The 23,391-nt window shown below is 36.7% G+C and overlaps 2 protein-coding genes across 3 annotated transcripts; both read left to right on the forward strand.

Moving 5' to 3' along the window:
• The first annotated feature begins 547 nt into the window (after positions 1–547).
• LOC133879896 (uncharacterized) lies at positions 548–11,097 on the forward strand. 2 transcript variants are annotated; one of them, XM_062318708.1, is made up of 8 exons: positions 548–926; positions 2,419–2,502; positions 2,591–2,720; positions 2,823–2,936; positions 7,536–7,734; positions 7,852–7,897; positions 9,427–9,502; positions 10,397–11,097. In XM_062318708.1, the coding sequence occupies exons 2-8, from the start codon at positions 2,446–2,448 to the stop codon at positions 10,648–10,650; spliced, it is 876 nt and encodes a 291-aa protein (XP_062174692.1). In that variant the 5' UTR covers positions 548–926; positions 2,419–2,445; the 3' UTR covers positions 10,651–11,097. The 2 variants fall into 2 exon arrangements, with proteins under 2 accessions (XP_062174692.1, XP_062174693.1); XM_062318709.1 differs by having other exon boundaries at positions 2,591–2,717.
• A 3,639-nt stretch (positions 11,098–14,736) lies between these two features.
• LOC133879903 (small ribosomal subunit protein eS8-like) lies at positions 14,737–21,737 on the forward strand. The gene is made up of 5 exons (XM_062318717.1): positions 14,737–14,800; positions 14,929–15,001; positions 16,338–16,668; positions 21,170–21,339; positions 21,424–21,737. Exons 1-5 carry the CDS (start codon positions 14,797–14,799, stop codon positions 21,509–21,511), a joined length of 666 nt encoding a protein of 221 aa, XP_062174701.1. The 5' UTR covers positions 14,737–14,796; the 3' UTR covers positions 21,512–21,737.
• Positions 21,738–23,391: the final 1,654 nt, after the last annotated feature.

The raw sequence follows: 23,391 nt of genomic DNA on the forward strand, positions 1-23,391 counted from the left end.
TATTTTGGCGACATCAACATGTTGATTTTGTAACAGAATTTAAAACAATTTTTTTTTTTTTGATTTGTAAAATTTGGACAAATACGAAAAGAAAACATAGCATAAATAAAATTAAAGCGGAATAATAAAATGAAAACAAGAGTTTCTACGTGATTCGGTTTATGATCTACATCTCCATAATAAAGCTCAAATGATTACATTATTATACTATTATTTCTCTTAATATTTTTACAAAACACGAAACTCTTATTTATAGGAAAATTTGGATATTATATATAAGTATGGTAATCAAATTAATGTAATTTAATTACTATCAAATCTGATTACAAATAAATCAATCAAATTTGATTTATAAAAGATAACAATAATTACAAATAAATCTTTTACAATCAAATTTCTTAATATACTATAACAAATACTACTAGAAATCGGCTTGTTGCCTTTCCTATTTGGCTATTTTGTGTCATATAAGAAGTAATTTCTCAAAAATTATTTGTTCAAATTATCTTAAATTTTGATAAATAATTTAAAAGGATGATAACCCGGTAAATTTTGCACGCCCATCCCCTTTTCTTCTTCTTTCTTTGTTCTTCTTCTTCGCATGCCCGAACACAGAGAGAGAGACGAGAGAGTGAGATCGAGAGATTGAGAGGGAGATCAGAGAGAGTTGAGAGCAGAGAGATGCGACCGAGAGAGAGACGAGAGATTGAGAGTGAGATCGGGAGAGTTGAGGGAGATGGAGCCCGATCCTCCAGTGGGTGACGCCGACGAGACCCGAGAACGCCGGCGACGCGATCTCCGGTGAGCCCGTGAACCATAGATGATCTGGGAGAGAAAACCCGTAACCCGAAACCCGTGAAACCCTCTAGGAGCGGTTTTCCGGCGAGTTCTCCGACGAACCAGAGCCGATTTCCGGCCTTGCTTTGGTAAGGTTTCTATTCCCCTTGTCTTTGATTTGGTTGAATTTCCATTTGGTTTTGTTGTTGACCGAATGGGTTGTTGGTTTGATGTAGTTTGATTCTTGATATTTAGGTTTTGATTTGGGTTGATTTTTAGTGGTTAATGTTTAAGATTTTTGGTTGCAAATATGAATGGGGGTTTATTGGAGATTGTAGGGCTGATTTGGGATTTGATTTTAGTTGTGGCTTGTTGATGATTTTCTAGGTGGCTGAATGGGTCTTTGGTGATTTTTATTGAATGTTTTCTGATGATGGGCTGATTAGGGTAATTTTAATGGGCTGATTTGGTGTGGTGCCTTTTGGGTTGATTTAGGTTGAAATCTTAGAGTTTTATGGGTTATTGATTGTGCTTGTAAGTTAGGGTTTATGCTAAGCAAAAATAGTTTGATTTTGGAAGGTCCCAATTGGGGCTTTGTTGTTGACATTCTGTTTAAATGATATTTGGATGTATTGTTGTAGGGATTGGTTTAACCAATTGGGGCTTTAATGTGATATTGGAGTGGTTTGACATTTTAATTTGATGGATGTTTTGGTAGAACCAAATCTGGTTGGATTGGTAGTTTAGCGATAATTGGCTAATGATTAATTGTTAAGGGTTGAGATTAATGTTTATAGATGATTGTTTGGTGTTTGGGTGTTGTTGAGAAACCTAGGGTTTTAATTGTGGATTTTCTGTTTAGGTAATGTTTGGTTATTATTTGGAATTGTGTTTTAGAGTTAATACTAACCGATAATGGATGAGAAATGATGTTTTCTCCTTAAATGGATTTCGGTTTTGGTAGCTTTAGTTGGTTGATTTGCATTGGTGATGTTGATTTTGGTGATGTTAGAATTTCGATTGGGTTCTATGAAGCTTGACCGAATGGGTATTTTTGTTGTTGGAATTCTGGGTGATTTTCATGTTGGTGGATGCCTAAGGATAGTTAGACTTGGAGGTTTATTAGAGATGGTTTATGTTATGATTATTTGATGATGTTTTCTTGAAGTTCGAGTTTGTAGAGATTGTGGAAGAGCTCCTAAGTGGATGGTCGTAAGATATTGTGTTAGATTGTTGATGGTTGTTTGTATGTGGCTAATTAGAGATGCTTTAGGTGAGAAGGATGTAGTTTTGGAGAATGTATGTGTCTATATGGTTTTAATAGAAAATCTATGTATATGCCTCAAGCGTTAGTGTGTATATATATATTGTAACCTAATCTAAAATGAGTGGTTAAATTGATATTATATAAGATTTATGCTCTATAATCTAAACTACCTAGATGGTTAGTAGCTAATAAAAGATAAAAGTGTTGAATGTAATAACAATGGTGTTTAAGCATAAGAAATAAATTAAGATATAATCCTAGAGCCTAAGACTAATATCATAGGAGAACAGTTCGAAATCACCAGGTTTTTTTTTGCTTGTTCGAACCAAACATGTTACCATCTCTCCGGCCTAATTTCTGCAAATTTTCTGCAGCTGTTGTGCTCAAATTGGAGAAATATAATGAGTCTCTCTCCATTCAAGCTGGACATTGATGACCTCATATACGAGTTTGCTGAGGTACCGCATAGTATTGAACAATCTTTTGTTTAGTACTTGTTCTATGTTTATTCTAAGGCTTATGAATTTTTCTTTTTGGGAGTGACAGGGCGAATCGACAACTTTGGCTGATATGAAGAGAGTATGGCTTTCTAAGAAGTTCTCGTACATATATGAGGCTAGTCCTTCTTCCAACTTGGCCTTCTTCATGCAATCGTTGTATTCCCATTCAATTGGTAGTGCGTTATCTTATGATATTTATGTGAACTTTTAAAAGTTTCTGCTCTCTATTGTGTTTGTTGTTCCCTACACCAAGGTAACTCTCATTTACTCCTATGCAGGTTACATGATAAGTAATGTTTCTTTATCACACAGACTGGGTGGGCTTTTTTGCCTTTACTGCCTCTATGAGACTCAGCCTTTCAAACCCCCTTTCAAAATTTATCTATCACTTGGTACGATTTCGCCTGAAACTTGGTACTGAATTTTGAGCAACTTTTTATATATTGCATTAGTTGTGGGAGTACTTTGGCGTGGCAATATTCATATAGCTTTTGCTTGACATGTGATGCAATGTTGATATGGCAATAATTCACACATCTTTCAAGCTTTGTGCCAGTTGTTTGGGGTTGGGTACTGTAACGACTCAAGAAAAAGCACTAGTCACATTTGCACTATTATCCCAAAAGAACGAGATCTTTGGAGCTACACTGCAAAATCATTTGCACTATTGATCATTTGTTGCTTCACTGCGAAATCACACGGGATCTTTGGAGCTACATTCTTACTTTATTTGTGGTAGAGTGGGTTAAGCCACGATCGGTATTGGAGTTGTTGAATAGTTGGGGGTCGGCGATAGGGTGTGCTCGTGCTAAAGAAGCTTGGCGGTTAGCTCATCTATGCTTATTGTGGTGTATTTGGAGGGAGCGGAATGCGCGGCTCTTTAAAGATGTAGAGACATCTATGGTGGAGCTACGGAAGCGGTTGCTCAATACGTTATATATTTGGATAGCGTCCCATCATAGTTTGAATGTGTTTACTTATGTAGACTTTTTAAAATTATTCTATGTCCGTCCCTTTTAAGGGTTCTTGTGTATACTTCCCGTGTATAAGGGTTGCGCCCCTCTGTGCTTTTTTATAAATTGTAATTACTTATAAAAAAAAAAAAGTTATAAAGCCCAATTTACCTAGTAAGTAATGTAGGACTTAGAACCTTTGAACATCTCTTATAAACCACTAACTCCCTATGTGGGCTACTCATATTTCAAATATGAAATTGTGGTATTACAAACTCCCCCTTAAACTTTTGACCTCTTTGTCAGGGCCACGTTATGCAATGCTGACAGTACCACATGTCATTATTAGGTGACTCTGATACCATTTGTAATGATCCAAAGAAAAGCGCTAGCCACATCTACATTATCACTCCAAAAGAACTGCTCAATTTGGAGCTTCCTTAGAATCACTTATAAAACTCAATTTCATCTAGTAAGTAAGCAATGTAAGATTTAACACCAATGATCATCTTTTATAAACCACCCATTCTCTATGTGGGCTACTCATCTTTCCAATATGAGAATGGAGTATTGATGCAGGTACATTCCATTCTGCGTAGGAAAACTTATTTGATTTAATCATTAGAACATTAGCAATGGTGTACATCATTTTGCTGACAAAGTTTGTTTAATGATTTGTTATAGTAAACATGAAAATCCGACAAAGATGTTTGGTTGGCCTTCTGCTCACTATATGATTTCAAACCATTGTGGACTACCTACCATAAGCCTGCAATTTAAGTTTATAGTGGTCATCTATATTTGTGATTGTAATAGTTGTAAACTTGCAGTTTTGTTTACAGTGGGCTGCTGATGTTCTTTTTCCCTATTTTATCAAGATATCCTATTTTTGTAGATTTGCACTCAATATTAGTTGTTTTTGTGGTTTTCTTGTAGTTGTAATAATGCAAGAAGATATGCAGCTTCTGGATGTTTTAGGGAGGCATTGATGGACTTGTTGGGCTTTTTTTTATTGTTTCTCTTTACACTTCCTAAAGCTTTATGTTTTGCTTGCTGTATAGTCTAGCAATTCCAGGCCTTAGTATTTACATTCAGTAATGCCAAGTCTTATGGCTTTTTCTGAAGTGTTCTGTAGGAATAGGCTCAAAGTCCAATCTGTTTGTGGTTGGGGGCAGAGCGCAAGTCATTTTTATGGGTGTAAAGGGGTGTACTCCCTGGTTGCAGTCACTGATTGATTGAAGTAACATTCGTTTTTTTTTACCATAAACTTTTTGGCTATAGGTCAAAATTTACATTTTTACTTACATATCTATCCATAACCACTTTATTATTCTTAAATCTTGGTGATGGTGTGGGAAGAAAGAACACAAACGGTTATCTCTTTTTTCGCTTTCCTATTGCGAAAGTGCTGCCTAATAAATTGAAAACTGTTTCTAGGAAGTTTCTGTCAATTTCTCAGAACGTGTTAATGAAAGGTAAATTTCAATCTCCCTTCTCATTATTAACAAATGTTTGAATAGTAGCTTGACATTGGGTATTCTGGGAGCGTTGAAGCTTATGATCATATCAAGTAGACGTTTCTGATGTTTTTGTTGTCAAGGTGTGACTTTGGGGAGTGATGGAGAAAATAGATTTTTTATTGCATATCGACAGTATGCTTCTCGGTTCTAATCAGTTGCTTTATGGTTTCTTTAAGAGCTCTGCAAGATTACGGCGGGGGGTTTCACTTTTTCCCACATATTATTGTGTTGTTTTGATGGAAGTGCTTATTAGAATTTTATCAAGGGCAGTAGGAGGGGGCCATATGACTGGGTTTATATTTGGTATTGAGGCCAATGATTACATGGAATCACACTTACTTTTTTCTGAGACGTGTTAAATTTTTTGTGGTACAGACCCAGATCAAATCCCTTCTCTGAGGTCTGTTCTTCTTTGCTTTAAAGCCATTCTAGGATTAAAGGTTAATTTGGGAAAATCAAATTGGTGCCTGTAGGTGTGTTGGATGTGGGATTCCTAGTAGGGATATTCTTGGTTGCAAAGGGACTATTCTCCCCCATGAAATACTTGTGTTTGCCCCTGAAGTCACAAGTCTAATCAAGAGCTATTTAGGATGGAGTGTTTGAGAGGATCGAAAGCCAATTGGCAAGCTGGAAGAAACTGTACCTATCCTTTTTTGATAAGTTAGAAACTGTACCTATCCAAAGGAGAAAGAGTGACCTTGACTAAGAGTACATTATCTAGCTTACCCTATTCCTTTCTTTTTCTCTTTCCTTTGCCTGTTGAAATAGTTAATCGTCTTGAAAAATTAGAAAGAGATTTTCTTTGGGGTGGGTTAGGAGATGAGTTTGAATACCAGCATGTTAATTGAAAAACGATGTTTGCTTCTATTCAAGATGGGGGTAGAAGGCTTTTGATTTTGAATCTAGTTTTGTTAGGTAAATGACTATGACCTTATTTGGAAGAGAAAGATCATTTGTGAAGGAAGTTGGTGGTTAAAAAATATGGAATTTCATGGGGACAACGGCATATGAATGAAGTTTGGTGTCCCTATGGAGTTTGCTTATTAAAATATACCAGGAGAGTTTTGATGAGGGGGTTGGGTTTAATAGTGGAGTTTGGTTTTGGGATAAATTATGGTGTGGGGGAAACTATGCTGAAAGTGACATTTTTTCAACTTTTCATATCTAATGAGATTAGAATGCAATAGTGGTGGAAAGTGAGGATAAAATCTACTAAGGTTCATAGGGAGAGTTGGGAATAATTGGAAGGTTTCTAGAAGTCATGGTTTTCAAGTTATAATTTAAGGTTCTAAGAATGAAGGGAGGTAATCTTTTTTCCCGTGGAAGGTAGCATCACTAGAGTGGAAATGTTTACTTGGACAGGTAAGTAGAATCGGTGCTGCCTTCTTGAAAGAGAGACGTCTTGAACCATTAAACAATGGGGCATACTTGCACGATTGAAAATTTGGATAATTGGAGAAAGTTTTGAATGGTAGTAGTGGATTCATGTTGCATGTGTAAATGAACCGGGGATATCATATCATATACTTTGACTGTTAGCTAGATAATTCTGTTCATTGGCGTTTCATGATGAAATTTTGGGAGATAGTTACTTTTTGTGTCATGTGCGAACACACACATAGGGAGAGATAGAGAGAGGGAGGGGAACTATCCATAATAAAGTTGAAGTTCCTACTTTTACATTCTTTCAATGATTGGATGATGCGAGCCAGTTTTATCAGTTTTTTGTTAGACCCGTTTTTATTTAAAAAATCATATCTTCTGATTTTGACATTGGATTGGGTCAAACTTGGTGGCGTTGGAAAGCTTATTCAGAGGGCTACAATTTTGTATTCATGAACATTTCGTAATTCTAACGTTTACTAGGCAAAATTTGTCATTTTGTATTATTTGTAATGCAAAGTGTTTTTATTTCGTTTTTATTTATTTATTATTATTATTATTATTATTATTATTTTTTAAGGTTTAGAATTTAGGCTATATATAAGCCTATTTAGATGGCTTGAGCCTCCAGCTTATGTATTTTTATCAATGTATCAATATGAAACACTCTATGAGTGATTTTCTATCCCTTTTGCCTTGATTCCTTGATAGAATTTTGGTTTGAGAAGAGTTGTGATTCTATTATTGTTTGCTATTGTGAACCCACTACGCTACCCTGCATCATTGAACTTGGGCCATGAGTTGCTTTTCCATCTTAAATTTGTGGGAGTTTTTTGAAATGTAGACATTAGCTGTTCCTTTTTAGTGTGTTTCTTGTATACTTTCCAGTACTAGAGTTGTGCTGCGTTATTGTGACTTTTCTTTTTTAATGAATTACTTTTAAGAAGTATTAGTCTTTTGTACTACCCCTATCAGACTCTGTCGGCTGGCTGACTTCATTACTTATTTATCTTGCATGGGTTCTGATGAAAGTTAAAATATACTTTGTCCAACTAACACCTTAGATTCTCTCTCTCTCTCTCTCTCTCTCTCTCTCTCTCTCTCTCTCAGCTTACCTTCATTCTCATTTTGACAGGAGAGCTGAACAAACTTAAAGAGCTTGTTGTTGATGCAAAAGAAAAAGGTGTAAAAGTGGTATCTGCTGTGGTCAAAAGGATGCTTGAGAAAAACATGTTCCTCTTTGGGTGTTTGGAGATAAATGAAGGTTCTGTTACAGAGACAGTGAATCAACTTACAAAATTGCAGAATGCCCGCATTCAAGTTTTATATAATAAGTATGTTGTCAACATATTACTTTTATTTTGTATTTTTCTTTATTCAACATATCACTGATGATATTGCATATTCTGCACATTTTCTTACTCTGTTCCTGCTTTCCTTTCAACTAACAGGTTATTTGCTGATAGTCGGACAGAGCACTTCCTCCATATGGACTTGGTAAGTAACAAAGTGCCTTATGAGATACATTGACATAAGTTTATACTCTATTTGAGCAGACATATGAACATGCATATCAACTATGTGGATTTCACTTTAAAAGACATTAATTGGTGAAACATATATGGTTTTTCTTTCTAATTGTAGTGGCACACTTGGGTTGAGATTTTCTATGAATCTGAGCCTAGTTCCAAATTCTGAAAATTGTGAATCGCATCCACACAAACACAAAAAAAAATATGTGATACAACATAGAAGTTGGAAATTTTTCCAAAACTGTGGCATGTACACAACAATAGAATATTACCAAATAACTTTACTTTTAATATCTGTAATTGTATCCTTCCCCTCTTTGATTTTTATCCCATTCAATAAGATTCTTTTTGTACCATAAATGTCGTGTGCGTTGCTGTGGTCCAGTGCACAATTGCTGTGACTCAGTTGAGTGTACAATGGCAGATATCAATTCTGGGCATGTGCAGGGCATATCCCACACATTTCAAAGCATGGCAAAGGGGATGCCATGTCATACTTGTTGTCCAACGGCAACGTGGTTTTTATTAATCATCCATACATGGATTGATAGATCAGGTGGGTATGCTACATCCTTAATATTTGGTAAAACTAGCAATGAATGGTGTAAGATTGGTTTGGTTTTGGTCGTGGTAAGCAATGACTATTTCTAATGGTCCTTGGACCAATTACATTTCCTTCCCCCATGGAAAGGATGGAGGATGAGGTCTATTCTCATGCAGGTGGCGTATTCACCTACCAATGAAAAGCATTGATGACTGGTGGCCTATCCCCCCCGCCCAAAAAAAAAAGGCTGCTGGGAATCATCTAATGTAAACCAATCCAATTGTAAAGATAATTTGGAAAAAGCAAAGTGAGTCACAGTGGATCTTAGATGACTCCAGACCAAACCCAAGTTTTTGACCTGCAGTACATAAAAGAACATGTCAATTTGAATCGTTCTGCTGGGAGTGCTTATTTGACTTTCATTGATTGCTGTTGGTGAGGGAGCCATAGTTGGTGAGAACAACCAATGATCTGGTTGTCTGAATGCTAATTTTGAATAGCATTGTTGACAATGGTATTGTTTTGATATACTTGTTTCTAGTACTTTGGGCATCTTCGTGACAATAATATTTTCCATTTTTTTTTCTTGTTTTGGTTAATTACCTTTCATGCTATACTCGAACATTATCTGATCATGGTTTGATAGTTTTAACAATTCATTCAGCCCCTAGGTCCACAAAAGTCGATTTGTTATAAATAGGTCAGGTAAACACAACTCTGTTAGTTAAAACTACCACCCAATCTAATAAGAGGATTTTGAGGTATGGGTGGATTGACAGGCTGGGCAGGTTTTGTCTGATATAGGTTTTTTTAGCAACTTATGAGATTTTTGATAAGGTGATCTTTCATTTGACATAATGGGTGCTATGAATTTCCTTTTATCCTTATCTTCGAGTTAGATTTTGGTTTAGACTGCATCTGACATACATTGTTGTTCCCCCATGTACTAGGGTATGGAAGTTGACTTGAATGTTGTCCAGGAAAAGTCAACAGAATATGCAGAGGCCAAGAAATTGGCCATTGAAGGTATTGTATTTTTCCTCACCAAATTCAGCAGAAACAGAATAATCGATCATTTTATTATGGAAGTAACTTTTATGTTATGAATTGGTATCATGATGGTGAGTGGTGCTATTGTTTATCATTCTAGAAAGTTAGTATAGTGCATCCGGTCTTGAAGATATCTACATGTAATAATTTTTGGCTATTTTTTTCCGTTCTGCTTTGCTTCACAGTGCATCCTAAAAGATGTATCAGTTAATTTTAGGATTTCAGTGGGGACATCCTGATGTGACTCGTTTAGTTATTTTTGGGTCTGAACACCAATATGATTTTCAATGATCTTACCTATATATATATATATATATATATATATATATATATAGGTGACTTGTCATAATTTGATTGGTATTGACTTGGCATTTGACAGTTTCTATAAAAAAATTTGGACATAAGTTGGGTTCAAGGACCTATTTGTTATTTTTGCATACTACAGTGAGCTCTTAACAAATTTTTATACCACACAGAGCTTATTATAAATCGATGTAACCATATTAGTCTGATTTTGCATTTTTTCCTACTAAATAATTTCTAAACTAGTTATGAAATCCCCAATCCCACATTTCCTCTACGTACTCTTTTAGAATGACGACATTTGCATTTATGTTATTAGAACGCATGGTTTTATTAAACAGTTTCACACTCCAATATTTTCCCAAGATAACTAGCAATCTTCTTTGCCAAAAAAAGAAGAAAAGATATTACTATGCACTATTTTATGGTGCCATATATATAATACAAATTTCTTTTAATTTTCTGGGCATTTTTACAGATGTTTATGTCAACTGGCCTACTTCCACACTTTTATTTATGGTCATTTAACTTCTTATTTCTGCTTTTCATCATGATTTCTTGTTAAAGAGGCCAGCAAGGTAGTGGATGTTCAAGACATAAAGCACATATCAGAGGATAAAAAATTGATTGGAGATGAAATGCAGAAGATCGTAGATGACTGGAATGTCCAAAGAGATATTTTTAATCAACAAAGAGGATTCAGCCAGCAACCTCCTGAAGAACAGCAGCAGCTCCTGCTGCTACAAGAAGAAGAGCAACAGCAAGATCAAGATGATGAAGACTTTGATCAACAGCTGGAACGATTGCTATCCAAAGCATAATGGCTACGTTGGAGCTTCATAAAAGGTTCAGGGGCACGGATGGTCTCTGAGAATGCCATCCTAATTAATTTCACTTTGATACAAAACCATCTCCTCCTCCCTTTTTTTGTTACAGATGGGAAGAATGCTCATGAGTGCCTTGGGCTTGGTTCTAGCTTGTGTGATTTATTATGCATTCTGTATGCAGAAACGATTTAATATGTCCATTTAAATGAGTGCATGTGTAGTCTTGTAGATGTAAAATCATGAACAATGGCTCCGTCTAAGCTGCATGTTTAGAATATGCCTTCGATTAATTTGTTCGAAGCTTCCTATTTTTAGACGCTTCAATTTTGCAGTTGACATTAGTTTAATTTTGTTTAGTGTTTGTAGGAGAACGGAAGGCTATGTTGCCGGTATATAAATTGTAGTGGAGGGTTAAAATTAAGAAAGAAATGTTATTTCGTATTTCTGTGTTTTCTTCCATCATTTTCTATTGACATGGCATTGTTAATCAACCCTTGATTATTATTTTATTTTTCTTTATAATTAAGATTACTCTAATGGTAGATTGACCATCATTTTCATTTCTCTGTCTGGTTGGTTGCATTTGCTTTTTAATAGCTTGGCAAATCCCTCCATAAGGTAAGGATTTCGAGATGTTTTATTTGAATTTAGAGGTGAAAATTAAGAAGTGATTTTGGTGAGATCACACATTGAAAAAGTGTTATCTATGAAGAAGATTGTTTGATATACTTTTGAGTGTTTTATATTTTCAATATATATATATATATATCAAGAGATGGTGGTGTGACCACCTATCTTTTCCCAAGAGTAGCCGTGCAACCACTTTATCTCTTCGGTTAGAGATGGTCGTGCGACCACTCTAGTTAAGGTAGCCATAAGATAACCTCTAATTTGTTGGAGTAACCGTGCACAACTACATTTTTTTATTATTTATATAAAAAAGAAATTATATGCAAGAAGTCAATTCCTATTCTTGAAAAAAATAAATATGTATTTTCTCAAAAAATTTTGATAAGGTGTATGATGTTTTTTTGTATTTTCTTTTTAACAAATATATTTTAGGGTTGGAAAATAGGAACAACTTTCAATCACGTTCAGTGTTCATGCACCAAAAATACAACATATGTAAAAGTACAACCGACAAAATAGAAAACCTCTTTCACGATGGTCCCAATGGGCCATTTTTTGGGATGTAAAAGTACAAATTTCCTTTTTGAGATGTAAGAGGTGCTCACATTTCCTCGTGACACAGTAAAATACGAAGAATAGTTCATAATACATATCCCAATTATTATAGGGAAAAAAAAATCCATATTTCCATAAGACATATTATGATAAGAACCCAAAGGTTTTTATCAATTGAAAAAAAATATAATAATTAAAAAGATAAATCGACAACTTCAAAAGATTTCAACATTAAATTGATCACTTGGAGATCAGAATCAACCTTCAATTGTTGCATAAAGCAATTGACGTTTCTCACTAATTGAATTGCCATACAACATCTACGTCATTTTATAAAGAGTATTAAATCTTACTCCAGGAGAATATTTATTATAAAATAATGCTTAAAATAAGGAGATTACAACAATATGCATGCAATCATAGTATTAGTAAAAATATTGATATTTTGCAATCCTATCAACAATCCAACAAGAGTAATTATATTGTAAATTATCTATATATATATATATATATATATATATATATATATATATATATATATTCATACTCTGATAACACCAACATAAGGCTTCATCGCAGACCCAATCCACATATACCCATTATGCTCTTCAACTTCACTGACAGAGTCAAGTGAATTCCCACCCTTTCCATCCAACACGCCTATAACTTTTTCCTCTGCATCGTATTTTGCTGCCACGATATCTTTTGTCCCCCATCCCTATGCGATCACACTTTCAGTTTCATGCAGAGCTCTAACATTTTGGATCTCTCTTCCGCTATTTAATGCCACCCAAAATTCTCCCTTGTTGTTCTTCTTAATGTTGTTTCAAAAATATTTTTCGGTGTTTGGCTCGCACGAAAAAATTACAAAATGCAAAAATCAGAGTTTTGCAAATGCCGCTGGAATCTGGCAACGTTCAGTTGTCGTTGCTGGATTCTGGCGAGAAAGTTTGACAGGATCCAGCCATTTTTGCCGGATTCCGGCTGGAAACTTCCGGATTCGGCTAGATCAATGGCCGGATCAGGTCATATCCGGCCGAATCCCGGCCGTTTTGGCCAGATCCGGCTGTAATCTTCCGTATCCGGCAAGAGTCGGCCGGATTCCGGCCATTTTGGCCAAATTCGGCAGGCTTGGCTGGAATCCGGCAATATTCCCGCCGGAATCTGGTGGCCGGATTCCAGCGCCGGCGACCGGATGTTGTCAGACTCTGGCACCGATTAGATTCCGACGATCGATAATTGCTAAATTCTGACAATCGGATATCAAACGTGCGTGTAAGAACGAAAAGTTTAATTTCGGAAAACGATTTACAATTTTAAAAATCGTAAATCGTTTTTCGAAAATTAAAAAAGTTTTTACAGTCAAACTGAAAACGATTTTCATTGACCATTATTTTCGCCCCTACCAAACACTGTAAAATACTGAAATCATTTTCCAGAAATTATTTTACGCCGAAACAAACGGAATATAAATCTCAAACTTTAAATGACTTGTGTTGATTTGATTCTGTTGGTACAATTTTCGGTATGGCCATGATAACTCGCCTTTCGTTGGTGATCTCGTCCTTTGATCACTGTGACACCTCCAATGTCAAGAGAATATGCCGAGGGTTGGCCAAGGCTCCTCTCTCCAATGCTTAAGTTAGCCCCTGAATATATAGTATGCGTAAGTGCAATAATAGTGATCTCTCTTCGTACTTGAGGTTTCGACTTATTTATAGGTTGAGTCATCAGTGCCTTCACCGCCTTAGGGTTTTGTCTCTTTCTTCTCTCTTAACCTATGAATGCCGCCAAAATCAGACTTTAGCCTGGAATCGCCCACCTTCCAAACCAAGACTCTTCCCTTAATAATCTTTATACGAGATTTACGAAGACAAATCCGAGATTAACGTCAATCCCGGATTTTTAGGAACAGGCCGCAGTTTTGGAATATTCGAGATGGGATGAGGCGTGATTCTGAAATATTCGGGATCGTGTATAACAAGCTCCTAGTTCGCTGTGTTAGCCCCCGAATATTACCATGTCGGAGCTCCTGAATACCCATCCTTATTGGCTCATATCCGGTGGGCCTTGGGCTCATATCTCTACACCAGCTAAGGTGGGTTGAAAGGCTTGCTGCTTGGATGTCCCAACAAATTCGATGATACATCTAAGGGAAATGCTAAAGATGAGACTCTCATCCTCCCTTCATCACCATCTTTTTCTTAAAAAAAATTAGAGTAATGTTACATATCATCCATTTATCTTCCTTTTGTTCCCCCAAAATTGATGTGGCTCTTAAAATCACCATTGGATCAAAATCCTATAATGATCTATCATAAATTCAATGGTGATTTTAAGAGCCACATCAATTTTAGGGGGGACAAAAAGAGGACAAAGGGATGATATGTAGTATTACTCAAAAAATTACTTTTAGAGTAATGCTACACATCATCCTCTTGTCCTCCTTTTGTCCTCCCAAATTTGACGTGGCTCTTAAAATTACCATTGAATTTATGATAGATCATTATTGAATTTTGATCCAATGGTGATTTTAAGAGCCACATCAATTTTGGGAGGACAAAAGGTGGACAAGAGGATGATATGTAGCATTACTCTTATTTTTATTATCAAAGGGTGATCAAGAGAGGATGAGAGTCTTACGAGGAAAAGAAAAAGAAATGACAAAATCATTATATTATATGAGTAATGCTACACATCATCCTCTTGTCCACTTTTCATCCTCCTAAAATTGATGTGGCTCTTAAAATCACCATTGGATCAAAATTCAATAATGATCTATCATAAATTCAATGGTGATTTTAAGAGCCACATCAAATTTGGGAGGATAAAAGGAGGATAAAGGGATGATGTGTAGCATTACTCATATTATATATATTAGGTTTCATATAAAGTGAGGCAGATAGAGTTTTAGAGCGAGAGAGAGAGAGAGAGAGAGAGCGCGTTGGGGACAGGATGGGTAGGGTATCTTCGTTCCCTTTACACTCTACGATGTTATACCAATTGAATCTCTTTGATCCCTCCATTTTATCAGAATCCAAACAGAAAAAGCTGATGGAATTTCCACTGCTTTGTTTCTTGTTTCAGGTATTTCAAGGGACTCCATGCACAAGAGGCGTGCCACTGGTGGCAAGAAAAAAGCCTGGAGGAAGAAGCGCAAGTAAACCCTATTCCCCTCTTTCTCTCTCACTCTCTCTATGGACTATATTTGTGAATTTTTGTATATTTTTTAGTACGCATGTTTGTGTTTGATATGCCGCATTTCGGTCTTTGTTTAGCTACTGAGAAATCTAGAAAAATAAAGAGATAATGAAAATGCAATCTTGCGGTTTATGATGCTTGGGATCCTAAACGTCTTGGGACGTGCTGAAACTAATTCAAGCTGATGTATTTGGCTTAGTTTTTTATTTATTTAAGTAATGTATAAGGCTTAGTTGAAGGAGGGTTTTGTTTATGGGTTTTTTTAGTTGTTGAAGAAAAATCTGAGAGGGCAATCGTAAAAAGCATTTAAATTTTGTGCATTTTAACTTCCAAAGTGGTTATGGAAATTGCATGTATTTTGTTAATGTTGTGCTGGAAGATATCATCCTCGGATTTCATGTTCACCTGCGTATTTGTTGGAGTTCACACAGAACTTTGCAAGTTTGGCGTCAAAATAAGGACTAACTACCATTATTTAATCGGTCCTTTTACTGTATAAAACCAGCTGGTTATAGGGGATTAGATTGTTCGAAAGGTTTCGAAAATTACTGCTACATGTTTTTACTTTTTTGTGCGGTTACAACTATGCAAATACATATTTGGATTATTGGATGTTACCAATGGCACAGTGATTATTTTAATTGATATTTAAGGCTGAAAAGAGTTCAAAAATGTCTGCATCTGTGTTCGTTAGTTACCAGACCTTCATGCTATTGCAGGGTTCTGAGCCTTAATTTATGATTTGTTTTACCATCCTTGGCAATGATCTTTCTTGTTTGTTCAATTTGATTATCTGTTTTAATGTTTTTATTTATCTTCTTTCCTTCTGCCATTCTGTTACTTTCTTTTTTCTTTTATTTATTTATTTATTATTATTATTGTTGTTTTGCTCTCATTTATTGCCTAAATAATATAGACCTGTAAGTATATGAAGCTTGCCAGAAGCCATATACATATTAGTGAGGTTTAACTTGACTATCGACTATAGGTTAATTTTCAAGTGAGTTCTTTTAATTTCAAGAGATGGTGATATGAAACAGTGGAGGTTGTGTTTGAACTAAGCTTATAAAACCAATGTTTTCTTTGGTGAAAGAACAAAATAGCGTAATTTTCAATGAACATGAAGTTTCATTTTCATTTTTTTTTTCGTGGGGGGGAGGGGTTATTTTGGGATTTAGTTATTTTACGTTATTCATTGGGGCCCACTCTTGACTTTTGAGAGATTTAGTCCAAGCCCTATTTTAAGTTGTTACATTGTGTTTGCTTATTTATATAATGTTTTATTGTGTTATTAGGTATGAACTTGGTCGTCAGCCTGCAAATACTAAGCTCTCAAGCAACAAGACAGTAAGGAGAATTCGTGTTAGGGGTGGAAATGTGAAGTGGAGGGCCTTGAGATTGGATACAGGGAATTATTCATGGGGTAGTGAGGCTGTCACTCACAAGACTCGTATCCTTGATGTGGTCTACAATGCCTCAAACAATGAACTTGTTAGAACACAAACTCTCGTGCAGAGTGCCATTGTTCAGGTGGATGCAGCTCCCTTTAAGCAATGGTATCTTCAACACTATGGTGTTGACATTGGTAGGAAGAAGAAGGCAACTGCTAAGAAGGAAACGACAGAGGTGATATATGAGTTTGAAACTTTATTCGCTTTTTTATTTTTATTTTTAATTTTTTTAATTGTTTTTATATTTGTTTCTGAATGCTGTTTATGGTTTTAGCATCTTCTGTCATGTAGTATCAATATATGCTGTCACATGATTTTGTTAATAGAGATGTTATCGTGCCATGGTCAATTTTTTTAAAGTAAGACTTACGAGTAAGAAATTGTGCATTTCGGTAATTAACTTTTCTCTGTCCAATCTTGTTTGTAAATTATTGCATCTGGTATTATATAAGACTGCTGATTTTTTTAATAATTTGTTTTTGAAAGTAAGACTTATGAGTTGGCAATTGTGCATTTGTTAGCTCCTGTTTTCATATTAGTATCCAGCATATATTATTTTTGGGCAGTTTTTATTTGATGAAACACTATGGATCTAGAACGCACAAGTAAATTGCTTTTTTTTTTTTTTCTTTAATAAATATTGTCTGAAGTGCAATTTTGGATAATGTTTATTGTGGATACATATTTAGATTTGATGGACTGCTGCCAATAATTATATCCTGTTTACTGCTTGTGTGATTGCCTATATACTCCGGGAGTTTTATTATATTCTATTCGGTGATGACCGGTGTAGTGCCTCCGACTTTCTCATAGTTATGTGTTTTGCTTTGTCCCTTGTTTATTTGAACGTACATTTTCTTAGAATCGCACGAGGCCTTCGTTTGTGGAGTTGGTTAGGTCATACACATGCCTTGATGCAATGGTGATGCTCATTGTGGGTGGTTTTCCATCGTTGTATGCAGAGGTGATGCGATTAGAGCCATTGCGTCATACCAGGTTGTGGGTTCCGTTGACGGAGCCGTGTGCTATTGATCTCCTTCGGACGGTGAGGTCTGAAGACTGTGAGGTTTTGAGATCGACGATGGATTGCTCTGTGTTGGAGATACCTCTGCTTGATCTGATGGTCAAGGAGAAGCTGCTGCGTCCGTTGGGTAAGAAGAATCTCGAAGTTAGTCTCTCTGTTCAAGGCTCGGCAAGGAAGACAAATACGCGTTTGAATTTGTGTACGTGGAGTAAGTTGCTTGTCAAGTTCAACTTAGATGTGGGCTGGGTTGTTGGGTTTGGTCTGGGCCATAAGATTAAAGGATTTCCTTTGGGTTGGTTCATGCCCAAACCCAATTTCAAGTAGACAATGGAGGTCTCTGAGGTTACGGGTCTTGTTTCGGATCCTGAAGCGGGTCTCGTTTCTGTGAAGTGTTTTCAACGTTTGACGGTTGCCCATGGGAGTTCTCATTGGCCGGGGACGACTTTGGCGGCTGTTTCTGGGGTAAATCTGGGTCAACATTTCAAGGGTGGGTGTGTTTCTGATCCAACGGTCGACTTTGCCAAATTGTCTGCGTCTTCACAGTTCGTCTTTCCCCCCTTGTCGACATCGGAGGTGTTGTCTTCGGTTTCTTTGGATGCTTCTCATAGGTTAAAGGAGATTTCTCCGGATCCAGTAAGCTTTATTGTTGGGTTTGGTTCTTTCGGTACATCTCCTTTGCCAAGCAGCTTTGGTGGTACTTGTCTGACCCCTCAGCTTAGTCCTGAGGGGTCTTTTCAGCCCATCTTTGCCCCTTCACAGATTTCTTTTTCAAGGGTGGTTGAGTTGGGAGAGGGGCTTCGTTCTTTCTTCTTCTTTTTTGTGTCGATGATATCTAAGCCGTTTCATAAATACTACCGGAAGGCAAGGAAAGGCAGATTAGTGCAGTTGGATAAGAATTTATTTGCAAAATCTATGGCAGCAACGTGGTTGAATGTTAGTTTTTTAGCCGAGGAAGCAGTTGCGGTGCTTCCAGTGATGGATTCTGCGGGAGTGACATATTCCATGAAGGATATTGTTGGGCCATCTATTTTGAAGAAGGGTTTCATTAGGAGGGGGTTTCTCAACCCGAGCCCAGCTGTGAAAGTTTCTACTCATTTCTCGGTTGTATAGACGGTCGTGTTGACATCGACTCTGGATGTTAAGGAAGATGGGGTGATAGGGTTTCCTTCCCCCCCTGAGTGGTTGCGTCACTCCTATCATTGAAAAGGGAGATGACTTCAGGGTGAATGGTTTGTCCCAATTTCAGAATTGGCCAATAGGTTTTGATCTGTCTAGGGAGGAGGTGTTGTGGGAGCAAGGTGATGAGATTTAGGATGGGGAGTTTGGAGATTCCCCTTACCCTTTGGGTGCTCTTCCTTCCAACACGGCATTGGATTGGGAGGTGGATAGTGTCGAGGATGAGGATTCGTCCTTGGCGATTCTAGCTGCCTTTGAAGAGGACTTTGTTCAACAAGTTAAGGTTGCGTGCCCGAAGTCCAAAGGTAGGAAGGAGATTTTGAATTTGGTAAGCTCGAGCCATCAACTACGGTGATGCAAGTGCGTCCACTCGGCATAGGAAAGGCAAGGCTCACGTGTAGTAGCATGGAATGCTTCTCGAGGGTTCAGGTTTGAGGGTTTTTGGTTTTCGAGGGTTGGGATTTTTTTTTTTCTTCTTCTTTTCCCTATTTGTGGGTTACTTTGGCTGTTCCTGTGTATTTATCCCATAGTAATTTGAACTTTTCCTGTGCCAGTGAATGTAGCCAATGGATTTTAGAAATTGCAGCGGTAGATTCTTTAGGGAGATATAGGGGAGAGGAAAAGGTTTCACTTAGGTGATTGGGAGATTGCTCGCTCATCTATCCAAACAGGAGGCTCTATCATCAGAAAGTGTCGGGTGTGTTTGATAAACTCTTTTGTAGTGTTTTTTTTTTAATAGGAATAAGAAGTGATTAATGTGATATAAAGTAGAAAAATGTTTTGAATTTTTTGTAAGGAAAATTGGAAAAGGTTGTTAAAAAGTAATTGAAGTGATATAAAAAGTGAAAAAAGTTGTTAAAAAGTGATTTATGTGATGTAAAAAGTGAAATGTTTTGAAGTTAACTTTTTCAGAGGAAAAATGGAGGGGTTTGCCAAACAAAGCTGCAGTACCTAAATTTGTTGGGGACATGGTTATGGGCCGTGGCAGTATGCTCAGGAGGATGATCATTTTGGGAAGATCTTGTGGCAATTAATGAGGAAAGATTAGGGGTGTTGGAGATCCAATGCAGTTAGACACACACTTGGAGTGGGAGTTTGGAAGGGTGTTATAGCTGGTTGGCATTCTTTTTCTAGATTTGTTAAATTTCAGATAGGTGATGTAGAAGAGTTAGTTTTTGGTCCGATGCTTGGTGTTGGTGTGCTGATGAACTGTTAAAGTCCGTATTTCTTGAGCTCTTACAGCTTGCTACAAGTAAACATCTACTGTGAGAGAGCATATGAGAGTAACAGGTGGTGCATGCAATGGAACCTATATTTGCGAGGCCATTTCAAGATTGGGAGTTTTAATCAGTTAAATACTTTCTTTGACTTTCTGTATTCAGTCAGGATGTATTGGAATGGATGACAAATGTGCTTGAAGTTGAGTAGAAATTATATATTTTTAATGTTCGATCGTACTATAAGGCCTTGAGATGGGTTTCTTGTTCATATTTCCTTTGCAAGGCTATTTGGAGTAATGGATAGCAACTTTGTAGAAAACTTATACAGTTGATACTCTTTATAAGACCGAAAAAGACTGGGCTCATTTGGCAACTCTTTTTAGGGTAGTTTTTTGCTTTTTAGTAAAAGCAAAAGCATTAACAAACAACTCAAAACACAAAACACTCAAAACTACTTTCACTTTTATGACACATCACAACTAAGAAGGAAAAAGTACTCTCTAAAAAGTTTTGCCAAACAAACCTATTATTGTTGATGGGTGTTATATGTGTAAGTGAAATTGAGACTATGCAAATCATTTGTTAATTTACTGCTCAGTTGCTATGAAGTGATGGGCTTTTGCTTTATAGTGTCTGGTACGAGATGCATTATGCCTATCGGTGCTTGTTTGCTTCAATGTATTTGGAGGAAACCTACTTCATTTAGGAATAGCGTTTGAAATGTGGTACCTCATGTCTCGGTGGACTATATGGTGGGAAAGAAATAGGTAGACGTTCGAGGGATAAGAGATTTCTTTTGTCAGAATCAAGCCTGCTCTTGTCCAATAACAATTTTTTGTTTTGTTTTGTTTTTTTTTTTTTTTTTGGATGTTACTAGATGCCATATAATTTTACTGTAATTCTTTGGACTCATTGTACACTTGAATATTATTTGGGGGAGATACTTTAGTATACACCCTGTCTTATGATAAGTTACTGCTCTCTCTGATTTTTTGTATACTGCTCTTTTTAGTATGATAAATTAGATCTACATATTAAAAATAATATATTGTAATTTATGGACATTACTGATAATTTAGGTAAAGACCAGATTTTTAATGGGTAATCTCATCATGAGAAAACAAACATGCCACTCCTGTCTCCTTCGCTTGTTACCCACTAGAGACATTTTCAACGTTATAATATTATTTCACGTATTGTGATTTTTCAGTTTTGATAAGAAAAATTTACATTCTCTGTTTGGCAAACATTTGTAGGAGGGGGAAGGTGTTGCAGAGGAAACTAAGAAGAGCAACCATGTACAGAGGAAGCTCGAGCAGCGCCAGAAAGAACGTAAACTTGATCCCCATATTGAAGAGCAGTTCGGTGGTGGTAGGTTGTTGGCCTGCATCTCTTCCCGTCCTGGTCAATGTGGGAGATGTGATGGGTAAGCTTTTAGTTAAACTGAAAGGTTTTCAAAGTGACCTTTGTATGTCTTTTGTTTTACCTGTTGTTTAACTTTCTCTTATAGGTACATATTGGAGGGGAAAGAGCTAGAGTTCTACATGAAGAAAATCCAGAGAAAGAAAGGAAAGGCTGGTGCTGGTACTGCTGCTTAATCGTACGGCTTCATTTTTCCTATGTTGGCTGTATGGAGTCTTCACTTTGTAGGTTATGGCTACCCATTGGAAAGGTTGGTATAACACATTTTTGCTGATACTTGATTGGTGACACTAATTGAATGATGTCTATGCATGACTGAGCATCATTACTTAGACCTTACAACATTTGTTGCCACAGATTTTGGGTTTGATTATTCGATTATCAATTTTTTCTATTTGATAATTGTTTGTGGCTGCATTGAATGCTTGGTAAATGACCTTACAGTTTCTTTCTTTCACAATAAAGTTTGAGAAATATTGTTGAGTTTGGCTCTCCTATCAACTTTCATTGATACCATAATATAGATAATGTCAAGAATATGTAAAAAAGAAGGCAAGACTTTCAAGATCTGTCCTCCGAAAGAATCGGAAGCATCAGGAAACATGTATGTTTGTGAATACGTGGAAGTGAGGAGGAGGATTATCTTCCATTGACTAGTCCAAAAACCTTAGAGATCTCCGATGAACCTGTAAAACTCATGTAGGAGCATATAGAGTAGTTGAATACAAGCCCCATCTTTGACACATTAAAAATTTAGGAAAAAAATTTGTAAAATCAACCTTTTCTTTTGAGAGCTTATTGTGAGGAAACGGATCCTCTCCGTTTCAAATGAAATCGAGAGTTGCCTGTTCATCTAAGATTCCCTTTAAAAAATCTATGGTTTACAAATTGCCATCTCATTTAAAAGTCTAACTTTTTCTTTTGCAAACTTAACGCACGTTAGACTAACGTTTTACAAAATTAACTAGCCTTTGTGCCGTCAAGAACATCTCTAACACTTTCTGTTTTTTGGGTGAATACATCTTCAACACTTCATTTACGTCATTTACAGTTACGAAGTTTCAACAGCAAACTATATGAGCCTAGAACCTGAGTTGATCTTTCATATCCATTATAATACCGAGAGTTGGAATTTTCCTTCCATAACCTAAAGCTGAGATGATAGAAAACCAATGTTGAATCCTTCTCTTGCTCGGAGAACACAGAACCCAGATACATAAACCCTTTTAGCTCCTCAAGCTCAAGGTCTGACAAGCCCTTAGCTCTTGCAAGTTTTCTGATCAAGTCCCTCCTTCAAACACCCATTCACCTGCACAATTAATTCTCCAAACTGAGTCCCTGACCCAACTTCGACAGACACTCCAGATAACTGTAACAGGTTTTCTGGTTTAATAGGAATTTAGAAAGAAAAAAATAGAGAGAAAGGGAAGAAGAAATTCAAATGGATTGATTTTAGAAATGAAAATACAGAAAAGAGCCACATTCGAGATGGCCAATCTCCTAGCACATTCGAGAGTGCAATTCTCCAAGTAAACAATCTCTAATGAGATTCAACATACCCTACTAATGGACTTATGGCCTTATATAGACATGGCCCAAAGCTTAAACTCTAATGATTGGAATGGGCCAAGCCCATTCAACCCATATTAAAATCCAGCCCATACACTACTAATATACTCATTACATAAACTCAGTTCCGCGGACCCAGCCCCCCTGTGGCCAAGACCTTCAACTCTAGCCTCTAAACCCCCGCCAACCCTTTCTGCACAAAGCCTAGGACTTCCGGCTTGTTCTGTAGTCTTAGATTGAGAGTTTGAGTGAATCACCCTTACTGGCCTTTTGTGCCGATGTTGACTTACGCCCCATCGCTCCATTAATCTGAGGAATCGTGCTTGCCAGAGATAGCATTAACCTCGACTGAGAAACTTCTATCTTCCCGAAAGATTGACCCATCGGCCATCCTCAGTCTCTTACTCTATACCTGCCTTGAAACTGTCCCTTCCCTTCCAAAACGTCAATATTCGTTCTCCTCCCTTGTACATTAACGCCTTAATGA

The sequence above is a fragment of the Alnus glutinosa genome, chromosome 10 (genome assembly GCF_958979055.1).
Source record: "Alnus glutinosa chromosome 10, dhAlnGlut1.1, whole genome shotgun sequence".
NCBI classification, from domain to species: Eukaryota; Viridiplantae; Streptophyta; class Magnoliopsida; order Fagales; family Betulaceae; genus Alnus; species Alnus glutinosa.